Source organism: Stigmatopora nigra, chromosome 6, assembly GCF_051989575.1.
Source record: "Stigmatopora nigra isolate UIUO_SnigA chromosome 6, RoL_Snig_1.1, whole genome shotgun sequence".
NCBI classification, from domain to species: Eukaryota; Metazoa; Chordata; class Actinopteri; order Syngnathiformes; family Syngnathidae; genus Stigmatopora; species Stigmatopora nigra.
Genome location: NC_135513.1, coordinates 6,312,659 through 6,334,573, shown reverse-complemented (window position 1 = coordinate 6,334,573; position 21,915 = coordinate 6,312,659). Strand labels below are relative to the sequence as shown.

The following is a 21,915-nucleotide window of genomic DNA, read 5'->3' as shown; positions in this document are numbered from 1 at the left end:
GGGAACAATTAAGAGATTTTTTTGGGACATTGTGCGGGAGCATTTTTATACTCTGACTCATACATACACTGTTAAGGATATGTGTAAAGCATGTCTTGTCAGCTACAATATATTTCACTGTATTTAATTACAATATATTACCTCCGTTGAGTCGTCAGTCTCTGGTGTGTGCTGACCTTCACTGTCATAGCTGTCCAGGCTCACGATATCTGTGGTCAAACATAATCGTTAACAAGCAAACCGGGCTTCAAAAATGCTGGTGTAGTAGTTGCATTTCCACTATAGCAGCAGTCATGTCATGATGAAAACGCCAATTTTGTGGCCATAAAGTGACTACATTTTAGTTCCCGACAGCCAAATGTGTCAGCATAGAGAAGAGAGCACCTATTAATTTCCCCAAGTTTGGACCAGTTCTACCGCCCACTTATCTCATTCCCTGCCAGCAGAAAACTACTAATTTCTGCTGTTCTTGTAGCACACGTATCGAGCGTGACGGCCACTGGAACACACTGATTATCCTTGTATTGCTTCGTTAAAGCACACAGGAAACACAAAGAAAATTTGAGGTTGGAGAGGACCATCAATTTTGTCAAATCGAGCTTGATGACCCGCACGTAGCCTCTATTGTGTGTGAAGAAAACAGAATTGGGAGAAATAAAACACTTATACAGTTGCAAATGTGCCTTATCTTTAGCAGAAAAGTAATCATAAAGGAGCCAAATATTTTTCAGGAATTTCAAAGGAGTATTTCCAGGCCATTTAGTCCTTCGCATAATCAACAGCCTGCTTTGGATTAGACCGGGCCCATCTGACAGGTGTTAATTAAAGGTTTGGAGGCGGTGTGGCGGCGTTACAGTCACAATGATTAATTAAAGACGGCGATGCTGCCACAGATCTACGCTCGCAGCAGTTTAGGATCCAGATGTATTGTTTCCAAAAAAATATAAAGTAGAAAAATAGCTCATTAATATGCCACACACACAATAGCATCGGTGCATAGGCAGAGGGGTGAAATGAAGTGCATTTATAATAGTTTTCTTTGAAATATTGCAGCCGGTCAGAGGTAAATGTTATGCATTCAAGAAAAAAAACAATTATAAAAGCGTACTAGTGTCTAAGCAGTATTTTGTGCAGTAGTGCGTGATTTGACTCAAACCTTCATACTTGTACTGTGAACTTTCCCTGACAATATTAGCTAGAGTTGATCTTACGGGCTTGACCAATGTCTAAAGAAAATAATTAAAAACTATATATCTTTTTAGTCAGGACAAAAGTTTCTATTTCCTCCCACTCACCTTCAAGGGGGTCCCTGGTGAGCCCAAGCTGGCTGATGATATATCGAGGGATGTCCGCCTTCATCAACTGGCCTTCCTTGGCATGGTCCTCCGCTGCTTCCAACAGATGGTAGAATTCCTCCGGATTAAACTCCTGTTATGTGAGCAGACAGAACAACAAGCTTAGAAATGTGGTAGAAGATATGGTGTTCATCGAACAGAAATAAAAACAGGATTTGTTTTGTCTAGTTTTAGAATTGTCTCGCTATCTTGAGGGACAGGCACACTTAACCCTAACCCAGTTTTAATATTCCCTAAAAGATTTTCTCAGAAAAAATAAAAAAAATATCTGAGAATAACTGTTAGGTTCATCAATAATAATACTTTAATATAATTATAAAACAATAGAGGCAGACATCTGATTAATTAAGGACATTTAATAAAATGTGGCATCTCTGATGATATTCTTGCAAGGAGGTTTGATTTTGACATTGTCCTCGTAACAAATGAAATTCTGGCGAGCGGCAATTTCTCCTGCCTATTTAAGGCCATAAATCAAAACAATTACAAGGTTATTGATTAATCCATTTGCGACTATAGACTAACAGGCAAGTCAAATAATTGATATTCATGTAATGAACCTATTGAGTGAGCTTAATACAAACAAAAGTGCTAAAATACGGCTTTCAACCCCGCAAAGGTGGAGCTCCTTCACAGTGTTGACAATATAATGCAATATCTACTGTTAATAATTGCAACATGCATCTTTTTTATTTTTGTCTGGAAACATTTACTGTCATTTTCAAAAACGTTCAACTAATGAATGAATACAAAAAATGTACTGTGTATGTACACCTATAATATACTAATCTCATCTTCTGAACCGCTTTATTTTAGAGTGTCCAATCAACATCCCGTTTTCCTGATCCTGTCATGTGGGATCAGCACGTGATTTGAAGTTTGGGGTCTTTCTGGGATCAATTCCACCTGTGTTCTCACATTTTCGACACCCACCAGACCTGCCCCCTCTTGACAAAAAAAAGAAAGGAATGAGCAGAGGAGGAAAGATTAACCTCTCTCTCTCATATCTTGCTGTCCTCCAGGGTCATATTTTTTTGAGGCAACAGCTAGCCTGATGGCTGGCTGACATTTCCACCATAGTGGATTTCAGTACTGACTTAAGTGCTAAAGGAACATTTCATCTGTGTCCTTTTCAGGCCAAACTAAAGGGCCATGACGATGGAAAAAAAAATCCCATTCGCATCTTATCTGACCCTACCGACCCCTTCCCGACGGTCGCCTTGGTAACGGCGTGATAAGCCAAAACTAGGTGTAGTGGCACTTAATGACAAACGTGGGAGGCCATGTGTCTGTTAAGAGTCGTGTGTATTCATACACTCCTTGAACGATGCCAAGGTCATAACATGTGACCTGCCTTCTTGGATGTACCGTGAGGGAATGAGTAGTGTCAGAATATATTAAAGCTGCCTCGTAAAAAAGCATCTTGCAGCTATAAAGTACACACCTCCCCGTAGGGATGGGATATACAGTATGGCCTTACACCTTTATAGGGTACACATTTGACTCCTTGGGTACCATGGACAGCGCAAGATGATCATAATTGACTAGCTGCCAGCTTTCCCAGTCAAAAGGGACATCTAGCATTGTCATAGGAACTGAATGATGAGCATTTACAGTCAGTCTAAGTCAGTTTAAAGGGATTGGATGTCTGTCATTGTCAATGACAGACAATGTGTTAAGTATCGTTAAAATTGTTATTGAGGGCCATAATCAGAATATTTCTGCTTGTATTGATTTTAATTGTCTTTAAATTGTTTTTTAGCTTTTGATTCATGGATAATTGCAATTCATTAATTTTCTGAACCACTTATCCTCACAAGGGTCACGGCCCGAGTAAGCGGGGGTGCTGGAGTCTGTCCCAGCTGACTTTGGGACACCCTGAATTGGCACATCTAAATGCATAAACTAATACAATTGGAACAACTAAATGTATGAACTAATAGAATGCTCATTTCACAACACTTATGCAAAAAAATACAAAATATAAATACTAAGTGCTATATAATTATTATTATTTTCATTATTTCACACTCATTACCTGTCAATTCATTTAAATTGGAAAGACTTGCTGTGAATGCTTATCTTTGGCTGCCGTCCTCTCCCAGTTAAATGGATTGGACGTCTATTCCCATCAATAGCAGCCACAGAGTTAAATAAATTGCCTTTAAAGTGTTAAGTAGCACATTTTTACAGTCTCCAGGTGAGAAAGCCAAGCAAGCATATTGATTTTGTCAAGTCTATATATAAAAGCCATTCTTGTGGCTTCCTGTGGTGATTTGCCGATTTTCATTACTTCAAACCACTCCCACTTCCAATTGATTATCGATCGTAGTATTCTCTTTAACTTGAAGGAAAAAAAAAAGTCTCACCAAGCACTCTAGCAGTCTGGCTGGCCGGGAAATGATGATAAAGAGTTTTTTGACCAGCTCGATGACGAAGGTAAGCTCGGAACTCTCGGAGCGCTCGTACGCCTGAAGAAAAATGGAGATGAATCAGTCAGGCTTGGGGGAACACGCGAGGCTCAAATACTCACGTCGTGGAGGAGCTTCTCCAAGTTTTCCTGGAGTTCGCAGAAGTAAACACTTGTAATGAGACCCTCTCGCGATTTGGTCAGACAGTCTCGGGAGAGCTCGGCTATCTGGTGATGGATGAAGCTGAGGACACCATCAGCCAGAGGCAGAACGCTCTCTGGAGAGTAGTTGTGGATGAACTCTGCGAGCCTTTCTTCCATCTGAGCTGTGGCCTAATTGAGGACAACACACAGAATATTCATTTAGAATTGTTCAATCAGATTAACAAGTATAATAATAATGATAATGAGTTACTGGGCTACATTCGAGTAGTTTCAACAGGTTCAAACATGTTAAGTAGAGATTCAAATACCTATTCACAAATTCCTGGCTACTGCTTGATATACAAAATTAAAAATGCTATGCTACTTGAAATACATTTGCAAGCACTGTTTTTTAATGCATGTAAATTCAAAGGAGAATATGCATGAATATGCATGAAGATTTTTTTAATGAAAAATGGTCATTGAACTATAGTTGGATATATATATATATATATATATATATATATATATATATATATATATATATATATATATATATATATATATATATATATATATATATATATATATATATATATATATATATATATATATATATATATATATATATATATTTTTTTTTTTATCACGCAAAGACTGGAGGCTAAAAATAATTCATAAATTGAAGAACCCAAACACTGGTTGTCCCGTTTTTTTTCCAAAAAGAGGCTTTTTGAGGAGAAATAAATGAATTCTGTCTAGTGTATCTGAGCCTTTCTAATCCTTGCGATGTTCTGGACATGAAGACAGACACAGACCATTAATTATGATGGGCCCTGACAGTTTGTCAGAAGATTTACATAAACAATAGACTGTTGCTGTGAGGTCTTGTCATTTGTATTGAATTAAACGACTGAAACACTACGTGATCTTGTTTCACACTCTTTAGAACTACTGGATATAGCAATAGATTTCCTAAATTCACACGATGACAAATGACAATAAACTGCAGGTTTTTTTTGTATGAGGCATTATGGTTTGTATATGTGTGTCTGACCTTGGGGAAGCGCTCCTTGTACACATGGTTCATCATCACTATTTCATTGTCGTAGCAGGATGGCGAGCGCCCCGGGCTGGGGGGGAGACAAAGAGTGTAAGACACATGGCCGGATGAGGAAAATCAAAGAGCGAGTTAAACAGGCAGGGGACAGTGTAATAGAACAGGTTTTTTTCCATTAAAAAAAAAAAACCTTCACACCTTCCCGGTATGTCTATTGAATCCACATATTTTTAAAATGTACTTCAAAAAGTCACCGCAATGTCTAATTAATGGAGGCTTATATTTAACAGCCACCTCCATCACTCCACTTTAGAGACATGCACTGAGAGGCTGTTCAAATATTAACGTGATCCTTTTTGATGTAACAATATGCAGATGACAATGCCACATTCAGAAGTGGGGGGGGGGACTCATATGATGATGGAGAAATCTCTTGTGGGCAAACGCAGTAACATGGCGCCTCATGGATCGACGTGACGTGAATAATAACAATGAGGCTTGTCAAAGTCCACGGCGGGGGCGCTGTGGAAAATCCAGAATGAATGCTGGTATATTATCTAGGACAGGATTTATTCAATAGATTAATACGCCCGCCATGAACTGATAAGTAGTGATGCGTCATATGATGGTAAGGGCATTATTCTGAGGTGTGCATGCAGTGAGCATGCACCTTGTACTTCGGGGGGGGAAAGGAGATGCTGATCTTCGGAGGCACCAAACACCACGGGGTGCCGGAATGCAATCATCAAAAGGAAGATAAGAAGTTTTTTCATCTCTTGCAAGTCTTATAAAGTAGAGCCACTAGTTGTCTGTTAGAGCAACCGCAGTCTGTACTTCTACCTAAAGTAGGTAGCCCAGGGGTGGGCAAAATTTTCGGCCCTGGGGCTACATTGACTTCAAATATTTGACAGATGGGTCGGGTCAGCACAAGATATGATACATATAAAAAACTGCATCCGTTAACAGTACATGTGAAACATAAACAGAAAAAAAGGACTAAAGTATCAACATACTCATCACTCATCATTAAAGTAAAAAGTATAAAGTACAAAGTAAAGTAAAAAGGAATGTATTTGGAAATATTGAAATGTAATTTAAAAAAAGATAGAGGGGCTGTAAAACACGAAAAAGAAAAAAGAGTGGACAGAGCTACTGCCACTGGCTTACGCGTGACGTCAACATCTTGGGGATTAAAAAAATATATATATATTTGCACAACGTCGGCAGGCCGGATTAAAACGCCTCGCGGGCCGGATGTGGCCCCGCGGGCCGTAGTTTGTCTATGTTTGGGCTAGCCGCGCGCAAATTCCTCAAATATACTGAGCTTCTTTTTCACTTTTCTAAAGGGTTGTTAAATATCCCTGCGGTCCAAACGACAGGAAATTGGCGGCTTCTAATTTACATATTTCAGCGGAGCATATTTCTCTGCTGCGGACCCTTCGGAGGATAAGCGCTGTTGAAAATGAATGAATGAATATTTCTCTGCATCAACGGATTATGTCAAAATCCTCTTAAATTTAGTGCATATGGATGTAACCAAACTATACTATAATGCTCACATAACCATCAGGATCAATTTGAATAGATTGGCATGGGCGTGTTGACATTCTGCGGTAATTTAACCTCTCTGATGATTAAATTTTAATTAATCCCAAATTAAAGTCTGCCACTCATTGTAATGCCACAACAGAGCTTTTATGTTTATAGATGGCACAGCTGCGTGTGAGAGTAAAAACTGCTGCAACTTGATTTTCCTGCAGGTGTAAAACCTCTTTTGTTCTGATTTGGAATTTGGCAGATGGTTCTATGTAAAGCTGGACGTTCCAAAGTGGCGAATTTGTGTCCTTGAAAAGACACTCAGCCAAATAACATTTGGGATGGAAAGTAGGTCTAAAGGATAGGCCTTATCAAGGCAAATCTAATTCATGTCGCAGGTGGTCTAATTCAGTTTTGATGTGTATGACAAGGGCACAAGCAGGACAATTTTAAGCATTTCATGACTGGGAATAGTAAATGTCTGTGGACATATTTAGGTCACCAGCTCATAAAATCAAGGTAACTTGTGTTGCCAAACTAGCCAAATTCTTAGACAATGCTACACACTAAAGATCTGCATGTAATATGGGAGTGTGCCGCATTTGAAGGGGATGAGAGGAGACTCTTTGATTGTCAGAATATTGTTTTAACATTACGTGAGACAGAATAAAATGGGCTGTCATACAGGTTTGGCAGTAATGGCCGATATTGGTTACCAATAATTGTGAATAGCGAGGAAATACTCTCCTGCACTGTAAGGAAAGAATTAGTAACTTAAACTGGAATCAACTAAAGGGGTTTGGTGTCATGATGTCATCACCTGCAATTATTAAATCAGACCTACTGGGTGTACAATTTTGAGAAGCTTTTTTAAAAAAAACTAAATTCTGGGGTTCTAACCTAAGACTCCGAGAGCGAGGACGGACGTGCGGTGAGCGGCGGCCTCCGTCATCGTCCGTAATGCTCTCCGTGCTGCCAAAATGCTTGGAGAGAAAGTGGAGTTCATCCATGGTGGGCTGGAACGGCAGCTGGTGCAGACGTTCCTGGGACGAACTGGAGGACTGGAAAAGAATGAGATGGGAAATTACTTTTTTTTTTAAATCCAATTTTCTTGCCACATTTTATTCCTGGAGTGTGGCTAATAAGAATGAAGGAACAAAAAAAAAGAAAGGCACAATGTTGTCATGCAAGTTGGTGTGAATAACATAAATAATGCAAGGAAGTAAAGACAGCAAATCTCCAGAACAATTAAAGCATAGAACAAAAGGTTAAACTTGAAGGATTAAACAGTCGCAGGGAATAAAAGTGGCCTGCTGCCTTTAAAGAGTTGATAGCAGCTCTTTTTGCCAGCTCGGCGGGGAGAAGACAAACCTGAATCAATAGGAGACTGAATGAGCACAGCTCCCAATGGGATGTCATGCTTAGTAGGCATTGACCACACAATGATTGCTACCGTAAGAAAGCTGGATTCAGCCACTTGAAAGCAAAAGAGTGAAATAATGACAAAGAATGCAGGAGGTCCAGCCAAAGAACTATGACAGACCCTCCCCATTGACAAATGAAGGGGGAAAAACAGGCTCCATAAGAAAGCCATCTCAAAGACATGTCCCACTCTCTCTCTTTTATCCTCACAGCCTGATTTATACATTCATCATCTCTTGCTTGTACAGTGAACATCCTTCATCTGAAGACTTCAATAGAAATTTTTGCTCCCTTTCGCTGAATATCGGAGAATCAAGAAGATGCAGTTGATGCAGTAGTTTCCGGTGGTATAAAAAAATTATTTTCCTAGCATATAGGCTATTTTGGTTCACTATTACGACATGATGCAAGTTATCCATTTGTTAATGGGGGAAAGGTGTTTAAAAATATTAAACATTGAGAATAATTACATGTCTTTCTTTGTTGGTGGTTATTCTTTCCCAATAGTAGTGGCTAAGTGTGTTCACTTTCATTGACTGGATTCCCTAAAATTGACATCAATAGATATTCAAAGCCATCAGCCTATCATGTATGTTTTTGGAATATGGGAGCAAATCAGAGTAGCCAGAGAAACCCCACACAAGCCTGGGATCAAACCCTCAACCCCAGAACTGTGAGCCGAGCACGCTACGACTGCCAGTGTGGATGTAAATGTTTTTTATTTCTTTTTCTATTTGTTACCTGGGCCAAACATAAAAATTCCAGCCCATACCACAGAAATATATAGCAGAATTTTCTCATATTCATATTCCAAAAAATGGTTAAAAATATCAGAAGAGGTACATATTTATCCTATACACTGCTGCAACCCATTTCCGAAGATTTTATGCATGAATTTAAAGAGGAAGTATGAGTTTTCCACACACTAGCAGGCTCCCTCGTTTCATCTGCCCTTATCAATATGCAAGGCTAAGGCTGCAGTTAACCAGGCGAGTAATGGCTCCAATAGGCAAGAAGGAATGAAGCAGGTGGTGGTCAGAAGCACGTGTAGACTGCTTGATGAGTGAAATAGGATATACGCCATGAGTAATGCTTTATACTACATTGTTATTAATGTGAAGAAATGCAGGAAAAAACTGCAAATTGATGAATAAGAAACATCTTATAAGAAAATACACAGCAGAATTTAAGAGAAGTCTGCCTAAATGGGTTTTTTTTAATGAACACCCAAAACATTACCCTCGTTATCCATGCCAGAGGGAAGACAGCAAGGTGCGTATATCACTATATGGGAACATTTATTGGTACACGTTGTAACTGCAAGGCACAATTAATTTCAATTATCTGCTCCACTTATTTTTTCTTCTTCTGTTCTAATAAGACAGACAGGTGATGCTGCTAAGTTAAATCAGGTCAATCATTTCATAGCAACTGGTGAGGTATTTTTAAGTTTTGCCGTGTTGTTGTGTGTGCGGGTACGACTCTGGTGCTCGTGGGGCGTGAAACCCTTTCAAAGTGAAAAGAAACCAGCGGAACAGGCAACCTCGGGGCATAAATATACGAGCAACTGATTTCACGCATGAAAATGCACACACACACACAAACTTCGACGAAGGAGATAAATATTCATTCATTCTGTGAAGTAGACATGCCAATCACTCACATACAATGTGTTACCCTTTTCAAATAACCTGCAATCTAAATGTCTAAGGTGCTATTTATAACCGCTTTGACTAACTTTTACCGTTGAACTCGGTGTGTTGGTGCCATATCCCGAGGAAGGGAGTGAAGCCAAGGACCATCTGCGACCATCAGGCCTGAGGGATGGAATAAGCACAAAAATTACAAGATAAGCGGAAAAATAACGTTTTGTATCAGTTTAAACAGCATAACATGCCGTGCACACATGCAGATGAGATAAAAGATGTCTCGCCCCCAATTTGTACGTGAGTGTTTATTATCACCTCCTGTTTCAGTAAGCATATGAATTAAATCCCATCAACAATTTTATGCTGTTAATTCTTCAGAAAAAAAGGATGCAAACCTTCTAGATGAAGCAAAGGAGAAGTGGGCAGGACCACTTGGTGAAAAGTTGCGTGGGCTGTCCAATGGGCTACTTCCTAGTGACAAATAAAAGACAAAAAGTGGGATTTGAGAGTTTCTAGGGACAGTAGTAACCAATAAATTACCATATGTAGCATCTAATTTGAAGGCAGTTTGGGTTTTCGTATGTAAAAAAAGAAGGAAGGAACGTTAGGAATTGACTTAACCTAAATTTCATACTCGGGTCAATTTTACATCACCCGACAGAGCTGTCTGGCACTCTTTCAAAAATATTAATAGGTGTTATTCCTGTGTGTGTATGAATCTATCAAGGTTTAGGTAGAAGCTGGAGACAAGCCCGACGTGGAATACCTTGCCAACTTTCATGATAAAATCATCTGTTCATTCATCATCCGATTCAAATGTGAATTTTCTCATGAGAATCCAAACAATGTTCTTGTCACCACCATGTGTCTAACTGCAACCATGTCATAAAAAAAATAAGACATTCCAATCTATTGTCTCAGTAAGTGTTTATTTTTTAATATGAGGAATAAATCAATAGACCAAATAAACCCATTATTGGGGGTAACTAGTATTTTGCCTCCATTGATGGAGATAGAAGTGCAATCAATTTTGGGTGAAATGATTGTAATAGATCACTCAATCCTATCAGTTCTCCCAGTAAAAATGCATTGGACATCAATTGGCGTGACTGTATTTTATATAATGCATAAACCAACTCAGCATACATTCTGTGAATATAATAAAACCTAGGCTGGGATTAATGAATGAGTTAAAGCTATAAGGGTCATCAAGAACATAAACTGCAAACAGAAAGTGTTTATGTGCTAATTTATGTGTTGGATTGTAGTACTCAGTATATGCAATGCTACTTCAAAAGAGAAGCATGAGAATCCTGATAGACATAAGGGAAGAAAAGTGTGTCACTGTAGTTGCCATGGTGATTTAATAAGATCAACTACTTTAGAGATACCATAAGTCCTCATGTTTCAATGCAAATGAGTCGTTTTCTATACTGACCTATGTGTCCAGGCAACGGGGAGTGAGGTCTGGGTAGTGTTGGAGATGTACTGGTCAAGATGAGGCTTTTCCGGTTGCTCGTTCTGCAACTGCAACACAATTCCAATCAATCAACAATTGGTATGACTCAGGCGTTTCATGTTAAAATTAATGAACATGAGCATTCTAACGTGAAAACATAAACAGATTATATTATTATATATTTTTTAATGCTCACAAGGCATTTATTAAACATGCCCTCAGCTTTTGCAATGATTGCACATCATTATCTAGTACAGTGAGAAGGCAAGTAAACAGTGCAATTTCAACTCATCTGCTAATATAACAGGATGTGGCCTTGCAGGGTAGGATTTTGTACAATAAACCCATGAAAAGCATGCCTTGATGAATTGTAGCCTATGAACAGAAAAGGCCTTCTCCAAATGTTCTCATTAAAAAGCCATCGTTTAACGCAACCCATCTACTTCCCACAGCACCTGTCCTGATTAGGGTGCAGACCAAAAATGGATCAAAATAGCAGGGAAGAAATGCATTTCACTAAAATCCCTCTACACAATACATGTACTAAATGTTATGATCAAAAGACTTTCTACTCCACATTCCAGCATGGTCTTGTATGTTTTTTTCTGTCAGATATGCTTGTTGGCTGTTGAATACTACTGCCACAGATAAAAGAGAAAATTTGAACTATGTTTAAAATGTATTTAGCTAAAAAAAAAACAATTCGAACACAATGCTGTATCTTTGCAATCTATATCCCACTGTCAGCAAGCCCTCCCACACAATCTCATCATTTATTTCTCCTTATTTCTGAGCCTTGTTTGATTCGGCACAAACCCACTGAGCGGGATTTTCTCGGTGAAAATACACCTTTGTGACACTGGCCGAGGGAGCATGTGTTCTGACATGCCGAATGGCGAAACTGCATATTGAAATATTTACGAGGGATGCATTTGCTGGATGAAGATGATGAGAATGGAAGGGGGGCATATAACTGAAAGAGACACAAAAACATGAAGCACCTTCCCTTCAATGTTATAAACCAAAACATATGCTTTATGTTTCATTCCACTCCATAGTTCACCTTCACGTCTCATAAATGCACATCTACATGAGCTGAAATTGAAAGGCTGACTCGCTGGAGTGCAAACCAGTTGTTGCTGATTCATCAATCATCTTGTTTATAGGAGATCCAGACATGAATCAACAAGTAGCTGGGGCTCATTATAACCTGAACCATTTGATAGCAGTATGTTTAATGTTTTTCAATAAAATCTCAAGATGGGTATTTTCAACATTATGACTCTCCATTAATTTAAATCACCAGCCACAGATTTGTCTAAAGTGTATTAAGAGACCATAGTAGGAGGGGCCAAAAAGCATGTGGGTGTGCATGCTCAATATTGGCTAACTTGTGACCTACAGGCAACACGAGCACATAAAAGTCTGCAATAAATTAGTCAAAAAATACAATTAAAAAAAGAGTTGATAGACTTAAATCCACGGTACACAGTAATCAAATTCCAAGGCAATCGATTCAGGATTGACAGAGAAGTAGGACTTCACACTTAGATTTCACAAGAAAAAGAACAGCAACGACACTGGAGAGGTGCCTTGACAAGCCTTCAGCCTATAAAAAAAAAAAATTGGATGGTTACAAGGCAACCACGGGGAATACAAATATCCTGTGATTGCCCGGAAAGATTCTTAAATGATCAAAACCTTTGCCTCAGCAGTCAAGGTGCGGATCAGAAACCAAATGAGCCGTAGTAAAACAGGGCAGACGCAACTAAACCTGACAATATTTAACAGGGTGTATCAAAAGAGGGAGTTGGAGTCATGGCATCTCATATTGAGTCAAACTTTTCTGAAGGCAAGCCATGTTTTCAATGCACTTGCAATGTTTGCAGTGTACCTTAGTCGCTGAATCTCCTAACTAAAAACTCTTAAGTCAAATTGAAGGTCATTCTGTTTGAAAACACAGTCGTGTGGGTCACCTAAGAACACAATATTGACATCTTTTAACTTAAACTTTGGCCTTGGCAGCTATGAAAAAAATTAGAACTAATAATTCAATGTATATTAGAAATTAAATAACACAGCGTAATTGTATTAAAATAATAGGAAAAAAGGCTGAAACAGTCCAAAGCATACCACATTATGGCAAAAACTATGTTGAATAAGGTGAAGGTTTGTTATTAAAAATGATTCAGAATACCACCATATGTTGGTATATGTGGCATATATGGCACAGGTTTTTTTTTTTATTTTAAATATAGTAACTGTATAATATAGAAAAAGACACAACTATTAGAAGTATTTTAAAAAAACAATTCGTTATTAAATTACAGGTTTGTGTCACTCCCACCAATCCATATCTCTCACCAACCAGGCTATTTCACCGGCTATAGTTCGGTAGGAAGGTCAACGATTAAGTCTGTGGTAATGATTTGTGCAGAGGCTTGGTCGACCAATTATCCCCCCTGCATGGACTAAGCTGGCGTAGGGCCACTGGAGTCTTTTACAGACGTGACGATGAATGTAAAATGGGAGGTATAAAACACAGACACACATACACATACACATACACACACACACACACACACACACACACACACACACACACACACACACACACTGTGTACTGAGACCATAATAAGGCCAAAAGGCCTTTTTCTTCAACTACTGGATTACCCTTTTAACACTGTCTGGGCTGTGCCAGAATTCAATTGCTGATTTAATGCTTCAGTTTCCATGTAAAAAAAAGTGTATCTCTCCATTAGAATAAAGCATGACACTAGATTGTAAGGTTGGGAACCTCTGGGTAACTTTCAATCTGATTTATATAATGAATTACTCACAATCCGGAGATACAACAATTATTACTGCTTAAACACAATACAAAATCAACTTAGCCAAAATCATCATCATTACAAATGCAGTCAGTCAACACAGAGAGTGTTTTTGCACATTGGTGCGTAACTTGGGAGAGGCCACAATTGGCAAATTCCATTGGCTTAACATAAGACTGCAAAAGGAAATGGAAAGGGTCGAGTCACTAAGCTGATTGTCTGCTGACTCACAGTGCACTGAGGACACACTACACTTCCTGACAGTACAACATCGATCCATTTAAACACACTTCCCGTCAGGTGATGTCTCTCGCTTTCTGTCTCTCCATCTCTGCCTGGCCAGTCCCTTCGGATCTTTTTAAAGGTGAGTGCATGTTTGCAGGTTTCGAGAGTGGAGCGGAAATGACAATCACCAAATGGTAACCTTTTAGAGACTCCCTCTTGCTGGTCCCACATTGTCTTTTCTTTCTCTAATATGCAACATTCAGAGTTCTGGCTAGAACAATTTCCTTCTTAATTCCTACAAAGTCAAGTCATCTCTTTTATGAAATAATGTGCAGAACAATTCAGAAAATGCAAATTTCTCCAATGTATTTTGTCAAGTTTCAATGCATTTTTTAATGTTTTGGGAAGCTTTATGCAATGCACAAAAATAGCATACCAAAACATACCACAGTTTTGCAGTGACATTGCAATAATGAAAACAATCCATTCATAATAAATAACATATGTTAATATTATTAGCTATGTCCACATTTTTGGGGTGAAATGTTAATTCCTCTCTTTAAAAGGAAAGCATTTTTCACCCTATAAAATTAAAACTACAAATTTGAAAAACCTTTAAAAAAGATATTCAATATAATATCAAAATATATCGTGAGACATTTTTTAAAGTTATTGGACTAAAAATGTAGAAAAAATACATAGGAATTTTCTATTTTAGATCAACTGCATTTTTTAAAGTAATATTTAAGACGCCTTTGTTTTACACAGATGGATGTTTTATCAAAAAATGGGCAATCTTTCTTCAAGGCTACTGTCCTGGGTACAGTTAACCTCAGTTGTTCTTTTGAACGTAGGCTGAGACATCACCTCAGTTATTGCCTTTCATCCCACCTCACTCTCCTTTTCGGTAGCTCTCATACTCTCTCTCCCTCATCTCTGTTCTCTGCTCTCTTTTTTTTAACGCTCTTCCTTTTAGCTAAGCCTGTTTGCCAATGTGCACACAACATTATCCCACCAGCAGCCAGGAAAACATCCATATTACGGTCCGTAGGGAGAGAGCAACATTAGACCTGAATTGAAATATCGGAGAAGCTATAAGACGGATTGACAAGAGATTTTTTTGTGCAGGCATTGGCGGTGGCCTGACGATGAACCCTGTTGACTGTGTTAATCCCCTTTCAAGCGGGGTAACAAGACAGTTTGGGCCAGCTCTGTAACGTCTTGGCATCAAGAAGACTAGCATGGAATTTAATGCACACGTACACACGGATTTGCAGTGTCTTTACACAAAGTTGTGTTATTATTGTCAGCCAGTGCATGTTTGAAAATTGTAGAAGGCGAAGCCTTTATTTAGCAACACAATATCGGCAAGGGTCTTTGTTCCTCTTTTTTTTCTCTACCGTAATGCAACTCATTACCGTTTCCAATCCACTTCAGCCTGCTCCCTCCACTCCCATTGTTGTTTCCTCTCCTCCTTATTTCTGTCCCTGAAGTCCACCATCTGTCGCCCATTTTTCCATTACCTCTCATCTTTTTTCCATGATGTGTTTACAAGAGAAGCTTAAGCAGCTCAAGAGAAACATTGTTATTTTACAAAGTCAGTGGCGGCAATTTAAAGGAAACCACAGTGCTGCATTAAAAAAACAGTATGTTTAAAATGAAAAATAACACCTTTATCTGTTACAGACCAGCAGAATCGAATTTTCCTAATGTGTAATATTAGGGCGAAATTATTATTGCCATTTAATCCATGACTGTACTATTATAGTCAATCAAACATGATATTTCAAATCACCTGTGCAGGTGTCAGTGGTTACATGTGCGGGTATAAGTGATGTCATAAAATGTCTGCACCTTTAAGCAATACCATTTTTAGACAGCAGGGAGGGAGGTCTTAAAAACGTTCACGTTATTCGTCAAAAAATCAAACTTAAATTTTGTAGGTATATTCGACAGATATTTATGCATCAATCTTCGAGCATTATCTTTTTTCCAAGTTTTTTTGTCCCCAAGCTGATTAACTACATTAGTTAATCACAGAATTAAAATGGCTAGTGCTTCATTATTCGAGCATGGATCACAATGAATTTTAGGAAGTATATTCAAGGGATGTATACGCATTGATTTTCAGGGCACGGTTTTTGTTTTGTCGCAGGGCTGATTAATTACATTACTTAATGGTATAATCAAAACTGATAATCCATTATTTGTGGACGGATCACCATTAAATTGGGTAAGTATATTCATGGTATGTATTCGCATTGATCCTTTAAGAGAACAGCCAATTGGAGTTCATTTTGTTTATCTTATCCATTATCAAAGGTTTAAATGGTTGCATTTTGCCTCAAAAACTTTGGGAAAGTGTTAAAAAAACATCTACTCAAAAAAGTGCGGCCAATAAATTTGCCAAGTTTTGTTAATTAATATAATGAACTACTTTGTTTGCTAACAAATGGTCGCTTTGATTTAGGGGTTGCAATGCAGCCAACCACATCACCCACACGAGAGGTGAGGAAATGGAAAGATAAGTGACAGATGGTGGACTGGAGGGATAGAAATTCAAGTCTGGATTGGAGGCGAGGCAACAACAATAGAGGCACAGGGAAAAGGAGAAGAAAATAGCGAGGGGTGTCAAGGGAGAGGGAAAAGCTAGGAATGGTGCCAGTCAGACAGCACTTTCAGCACTGAACTGCCACTGCTTGCTTTATGCTACACAAGTACTCCCTGGATGCTGCCAATAATGCCTTTACTTCATAATGCATACCTCGCTATCTAACAAACCCACACACACACACGTCCATAGATAAGCCAACCTTTGGCCACTCTTGTCAGAACATAACAAAAACAAAGCAAATTATATAAGGACCTTTATCAGTCTAATAAGACACTTCCGCTTGGCCATCACCACAGCAACACTTCTTATCCCTTACTTACTAAACTCGACCCCTGTTTCCCCTGCCAAGTGCGACTAAGATTAAATATCTCATAAGGTAAGTGATTCCACCGTCAAAATAGCTTTGACATGGTCTTCTTATACACCTAGTGATGACACAGCATCAAGCGCTTCAGGAGGTATTGGTATCTTGCTCAAGGACACATTGACATAGCCAAAAACGGCTGACGATCAAACCCACATCCTTTGACTTTGAAAACAACAACGACTATTTCCTGTGACACACCACTCTAAATGAAAGACAACTATAGTTTTTCTTCATCTGCAATATTTTTTTTTTTTGCAATCACATTTAACTTCAATTCCAGAATTGTACTCATTTCTTTAAATTATAGCATGACTTTTTTTCAGTGGAAGTATTAGAAGTACTCCAGTTTCAAGAGTTTACTTGAGATTTATTAGACTTCTCACGAAAATCCATTTTCTTGTTCAAATAGCCAAATCATTTTGCTATAGTCCTCATTTTATCATTTTTGCTGTGCAAAATAGTAGGACCAGTTTTTACCTCCTACACATCTTTTGATTTCATTCCACCTTTTTAACCCACAAGCATCAAAACACAAGGGCACACACTCAGCCACAGCTCAACTATGCTGTTTTCAAATTCCTGTTGTTCAACATTTTTCCATACATATTAGATCTACCACAAATAGACAGGTGCACCTTGGCATGTGAAAACCAAAACACAAACACTCCATATTGCCGCAGCTTAATGGAAACAACTGCGAGCCGGCATGCTAGCTGGCAGGGACAATGGAACTACTGTATACCACTATAAAATCAAACACACACAGACACATAGTTCACACAGCAAGCAAGATCCTAACGAGAACAAGGCAGCGAGCAGACACGTCGTTACCTTTTTGAGCGTCGAAACATGTCGCTAGCAGCAGAGGTTCTGTTGGCAGGTAAACATGAGTGCCGCTGAGCCCCTCACCACCACCAAACCGCCACACCAATACACTCACTTACTCTCACAGAGGCAGTCAAGAGGCAACCATTACAGCCCTCATGTCAGTTCAACACACACACACATTGCAAGTAGGAGATGCGGAAATGTGAGGCAGGCAAGAGTTGGAGGGCTGCATCCCCTCTTAGGACGAGAGGAGGATTGTATGTGCCAAGCCAGGAAGAAATGTGCAAAGGAGGCAAGGGGGGGGATGCAACTCGACAGACGGAAAGGAGGGGGTAAGGGAGGGAGCGAGGCTGGGGGGGTACAAACACTATTGAAGAGATGAGGATGCGAGAGGGAGGCGGTGGAGACATGACAGAGCAGCCGAGCGGAGACTAATTTGAGGACAGACAGCGTGGGGCGGGCTGGCGGATGGGGGGCTCAGGGGGTTTCATTTGGGGGCGCATGTGTTATTGTGCACAATTTGACTTGCTGGCGGTGGAAAGGCAGAGTGGTACTTTTTTTTAATGAATCAATGAAACATCTGGTGGGAGTATGTTGGGGTTTTTTTTTTCTAACTGATTTTTAATGATGAATTTGGACATGAATTAATAGCATACACCACCAGAACAATGAGATCATAATCATGCAATGTCGATGAGTATGAATACATTTTAGAAAGCTTACAATTCATTCAGTGTTTTTTTTTCTCCAACTAGACTTTGATAAAAGCTATGCGAATAATCTGTAGCAGTGCGTCATCAAGTATTTCATAGTATTCAATTCATTGCCTTCCATTGACAAACATAGACATCCAATTCATTCAAACTGGGAGGACTGGCAATGAAAACTCTTCCTTCAGTGCAATTTTCAGTACTACATGACCAATCTAATCATGACTGGTAAGGAATGCAACTACCAGTTTTGGACTAGCTCTGGATTGGATGTCTAGCGCCATTAAAAGGCAGCCAATTACTTCCCTGAGTAGTACCCAATAAAGTGGATAAAAAAAATAAACAAGGAAATTCTAGTTTCAGACATGTTTGGGTAGCTTATGAAAAACATTCCCTTTAAAAATAACAAGGCCCTCAATCATCATACTATAGAGCACCATTATGCACTCCTATCATTATATGACAAAAGCCTCCATAACAAATAGATAGTTTTATGGCTTTTAATAAGAATGGAATCTCTGCCACCTCACCTTAGGACTAGTTATTTCCTTGCCAGGTTCTGTCTAAGTTTGTTGCCTAACAAATGTGGTCTTACTCACTGTTCATTTCACCCAAGTCAACCAACAGAGGAAAATAACCCAATTTGTCATACCACTGCATATATAAAAGGAAAAAGACTTTCCCTGACTATATACCCCCCCCCCCCAGTAAAATGTCAGATTAGATGAGCTCTGCTATCATTTATCTGTCATGGATGTCACAGGAGCGGCTCAGCAGTGCTCTACTAAGGGAAGCATCATTATGGAGCTAGTGTGAAAGGTGTGCACACTACACACAGACACAGACACACAAATATAGACAGACTCTCCTCTGCCTCGCCACTTCCAAGCTTAAACAAATCCAGCAAATGATAACGCTGAAACGGGGCGACAGTTACACAGTGGTGCCGAGCGAACTAATTAAATAATAGATGTGGACTCTAATGTAGGAGTAAGAATGGATAAAATATACATGGTGGGGGAGAGATTAAGCCAGAGGCAGTAATATTAGGAGGGGTGGTGACATGATACGATGAAGCCATAAATGCACTTATAGCCATCTTGTTTTTTTTTTTTTTTTTTTAAACGCCTTGATATTTACATTTCTGTGGGTCACTCTGTAATAAAGCCTCACTTGAACTCCTCCCATCGGATTCCCCGAGTAGGCTTTTTTCTCCCTGATCTCCTACTGCGACATATGCTGGGAGTCAAAGGTCACGGACAAAACACAGCAGGCCAAGGACACACACACAAATGTGGACAAGTTCAACAATCAGCCAGTAAAAGTGAAGTGTTGTAGTAATTACTGGCACATTGAGATGCATGGTGTGTGCCTAGACAGATTCTCTTGTTGCCAAACACCACCTCTGCCCTGCCCTCCAGCGTCAAGAAGAATATTAAAACAATTACACACATGCACACACAATGTATTTAGCTGCGTGTTACTGTCCCACATCCTCAATTGCTTCTACATTTTATATGATAAGCAGACAGATAACAAGAGAGCAATAATGAAATGTATTCATGGCTGTGAGCTACAGGAATTTCAAGAACGATTTAATTGATTTCCACACCCCAAAAGATAAGCATATTCAGGGAATAATACCGCCCCTCCCAAACACAAAGACACACACATACACACACCATATCTGGCTTTGTTTTTCAAGTCAGCTTTTTTTCCCCCCAGACAAAAGACATGCAATTAATTTGGGTTTAATTTTTTGGGGGCAAATCTACGTCTCAGCAAAAAGGAGAAAGAAGCATGAAAGATAAACAATGAATTTCAGCACCACGGACAGAGAAACATGTTCTCCAAGTACCACCAGACATCATAACTACCATTAAATCCAGTAGGTTTTTAGGCCTGAATAATCATCATTATAAAACTTCATAGTTTTTATTCCTGAAGCGAACTGAAATGTGTCATTTTCAAAGTAAACAATTTTAATTAAACTTTGAATTATTCATGACTAAAAGAAATTATATTGGGAATCAACTTGAAATATTACAAGAAATCCAGCTATTTATGATTAATGAGAAAAATGTAAGAATATTGCAGGCATAAATAAGAGCTTTACTGAAAATGAGTAAAACTTTACGACAAATAAAGTCTATTTAAAAATGTGCTGTACTATAAGAAAACCCTCATGATGAAAAAAGGGATAATTTTGAAAGTATAAACTTATTTCACATGATATTCACATATTCAGGTGAATGAGGTTATTTGTTGCCATTGACAGCAACACACATCAATTTAATTTTGAGCAAAATGAAGGGCAGTAAATTCTCGTGTTTTAGCACCACTGATAGATTTTGGCTAGCTAGTAATATAGTACAATCCCCACAACAATTTGTACAACTTTTAAAGCATTACACTAGTTAGGCGACTTTACTGCTTTCATCAATAGATTTCCCAAGTGTCTTCGGGAGGCATTTTAATCAGCTTTGTCAGGATCATACTGTCATCTACGCTTCTGAATGGTGCCAAAAAAGGATTCTGCGTGCTTCCAAATTCACAAGATGTGTGAAGACGACATCCCTATCACTACGATTTTTCTTTTAACTGTCGTAAAAGGTTAATCGGTAGCTTTAAATGTGACATTTAGAGGGAATCTTAGTTAATCCTTTCTTTAAAAAACAGTCCGCACCACATTAAAACAAGGTTTCTAATTTTTCAATATTTGGCTATTTCAAATGACCAAATTCGCATTCATTTAGAGTTTATTCATTCATTCATTTTCAACACTGTTTAATCCATGTCAGGGTCACGGGGTGCTGGAGCCTATCCCAGCTGACATTGGGTGAAAGGCAGACTACACCCTAGACTGGTCGCCAGTCAGTCGTGACAAATTAACTGTTTCTCACTTATGTATTCACCAACGTTTCATTTAACATATTTTACAATTGTGCTTATATGTCAACTTAAATTTTCTTCTTTCATTAAAAAAATAGAGTTTTCTGATATGGTCAAAAATGATATTGGTCATGGTAAATCATCTGGGTATGGGTAAATTTCAGTATACCGCTTTCCTCTAACTCCCATTCTGTTTTCATTACAATATATAAATATATTTGTGAGTTAAACAATTCAACATGAACCACGCATCTATATAATAATGAAAGCTTCTTAAGTGTAAAATTATAAATCAAGGCCCCAGAGTGGGCAAGGGTCCTTGTGGTCCTCCAAGTCAATTACATTCAAGTAAAGCACTGATGATTCCTCCTTCAGTTTGTTTGCCTTTGAATATCAATGGCTGCATTTGCAAA

At 38.8% G+C, this 21,915-nt stretch overlaps 1 protein-coding gene across 4 annotated transcripts in view; it reads right to left on the bottom strand.

The window, feature by feature from the left end:
• mast1a (microtubule associated serine/threonine kinase 1a) overlaps nucleotides 1-21,915 on the bottom strand; it is a 47,876-nt gene that overhangs the window by 15,763 nt on the left and 10,198 nt on the right. For 2 of the 4 annotated variants that reach the window (XM_077718226.1, XM_077718227.1), the window contains exons 3-11: nucleotides 11,015-11,103; nucleotides 9,972-10,047; nucleotides 9,666-9,744; nucleotides 7,406-7,566; nucleotides 4,967-5,042; nucleotides 3,889-4,098; nucleotides 3,725-3,826; nucleotides 1,296-1,428; nucleotides 142-209 (exon numbers count right to left, since the gene is read on the bottom strand). In XM_077718226.1, the coding sequence (XP_077574352.1) occupies nucleotides 142-209; nucleotides 1,296-1,428; nucleotides 3,725-3,826; nucleotides 3,889-4,098; nucleotides 4,967-5,042; nucleotides 7,406-7,566; nucleotides 9,666-9,744; nucleotides 9,972-10,047; nucleotides 11,015-11,103 (994 nt within the window). Of the gene's footprint in view, nucleotides 1-141; nucleotides 210-1,295; nucleotides 1,429-3,724; nucleotides 3,827-3,888; nucleotides 4,099-4,966; nucleotides 5,043-7,405; nucleotides 7,567-9,665; nucleotides 9,745-9,971; nucleotides 10,048-11,014; nucleotides 11,104-17,903; nucleotides 18,151-21,915 lie in introns of those variants that run through there. The other 2 variants (XM_077718230.1, XM_077718228.1) reach the window with 2 other exon arrangements.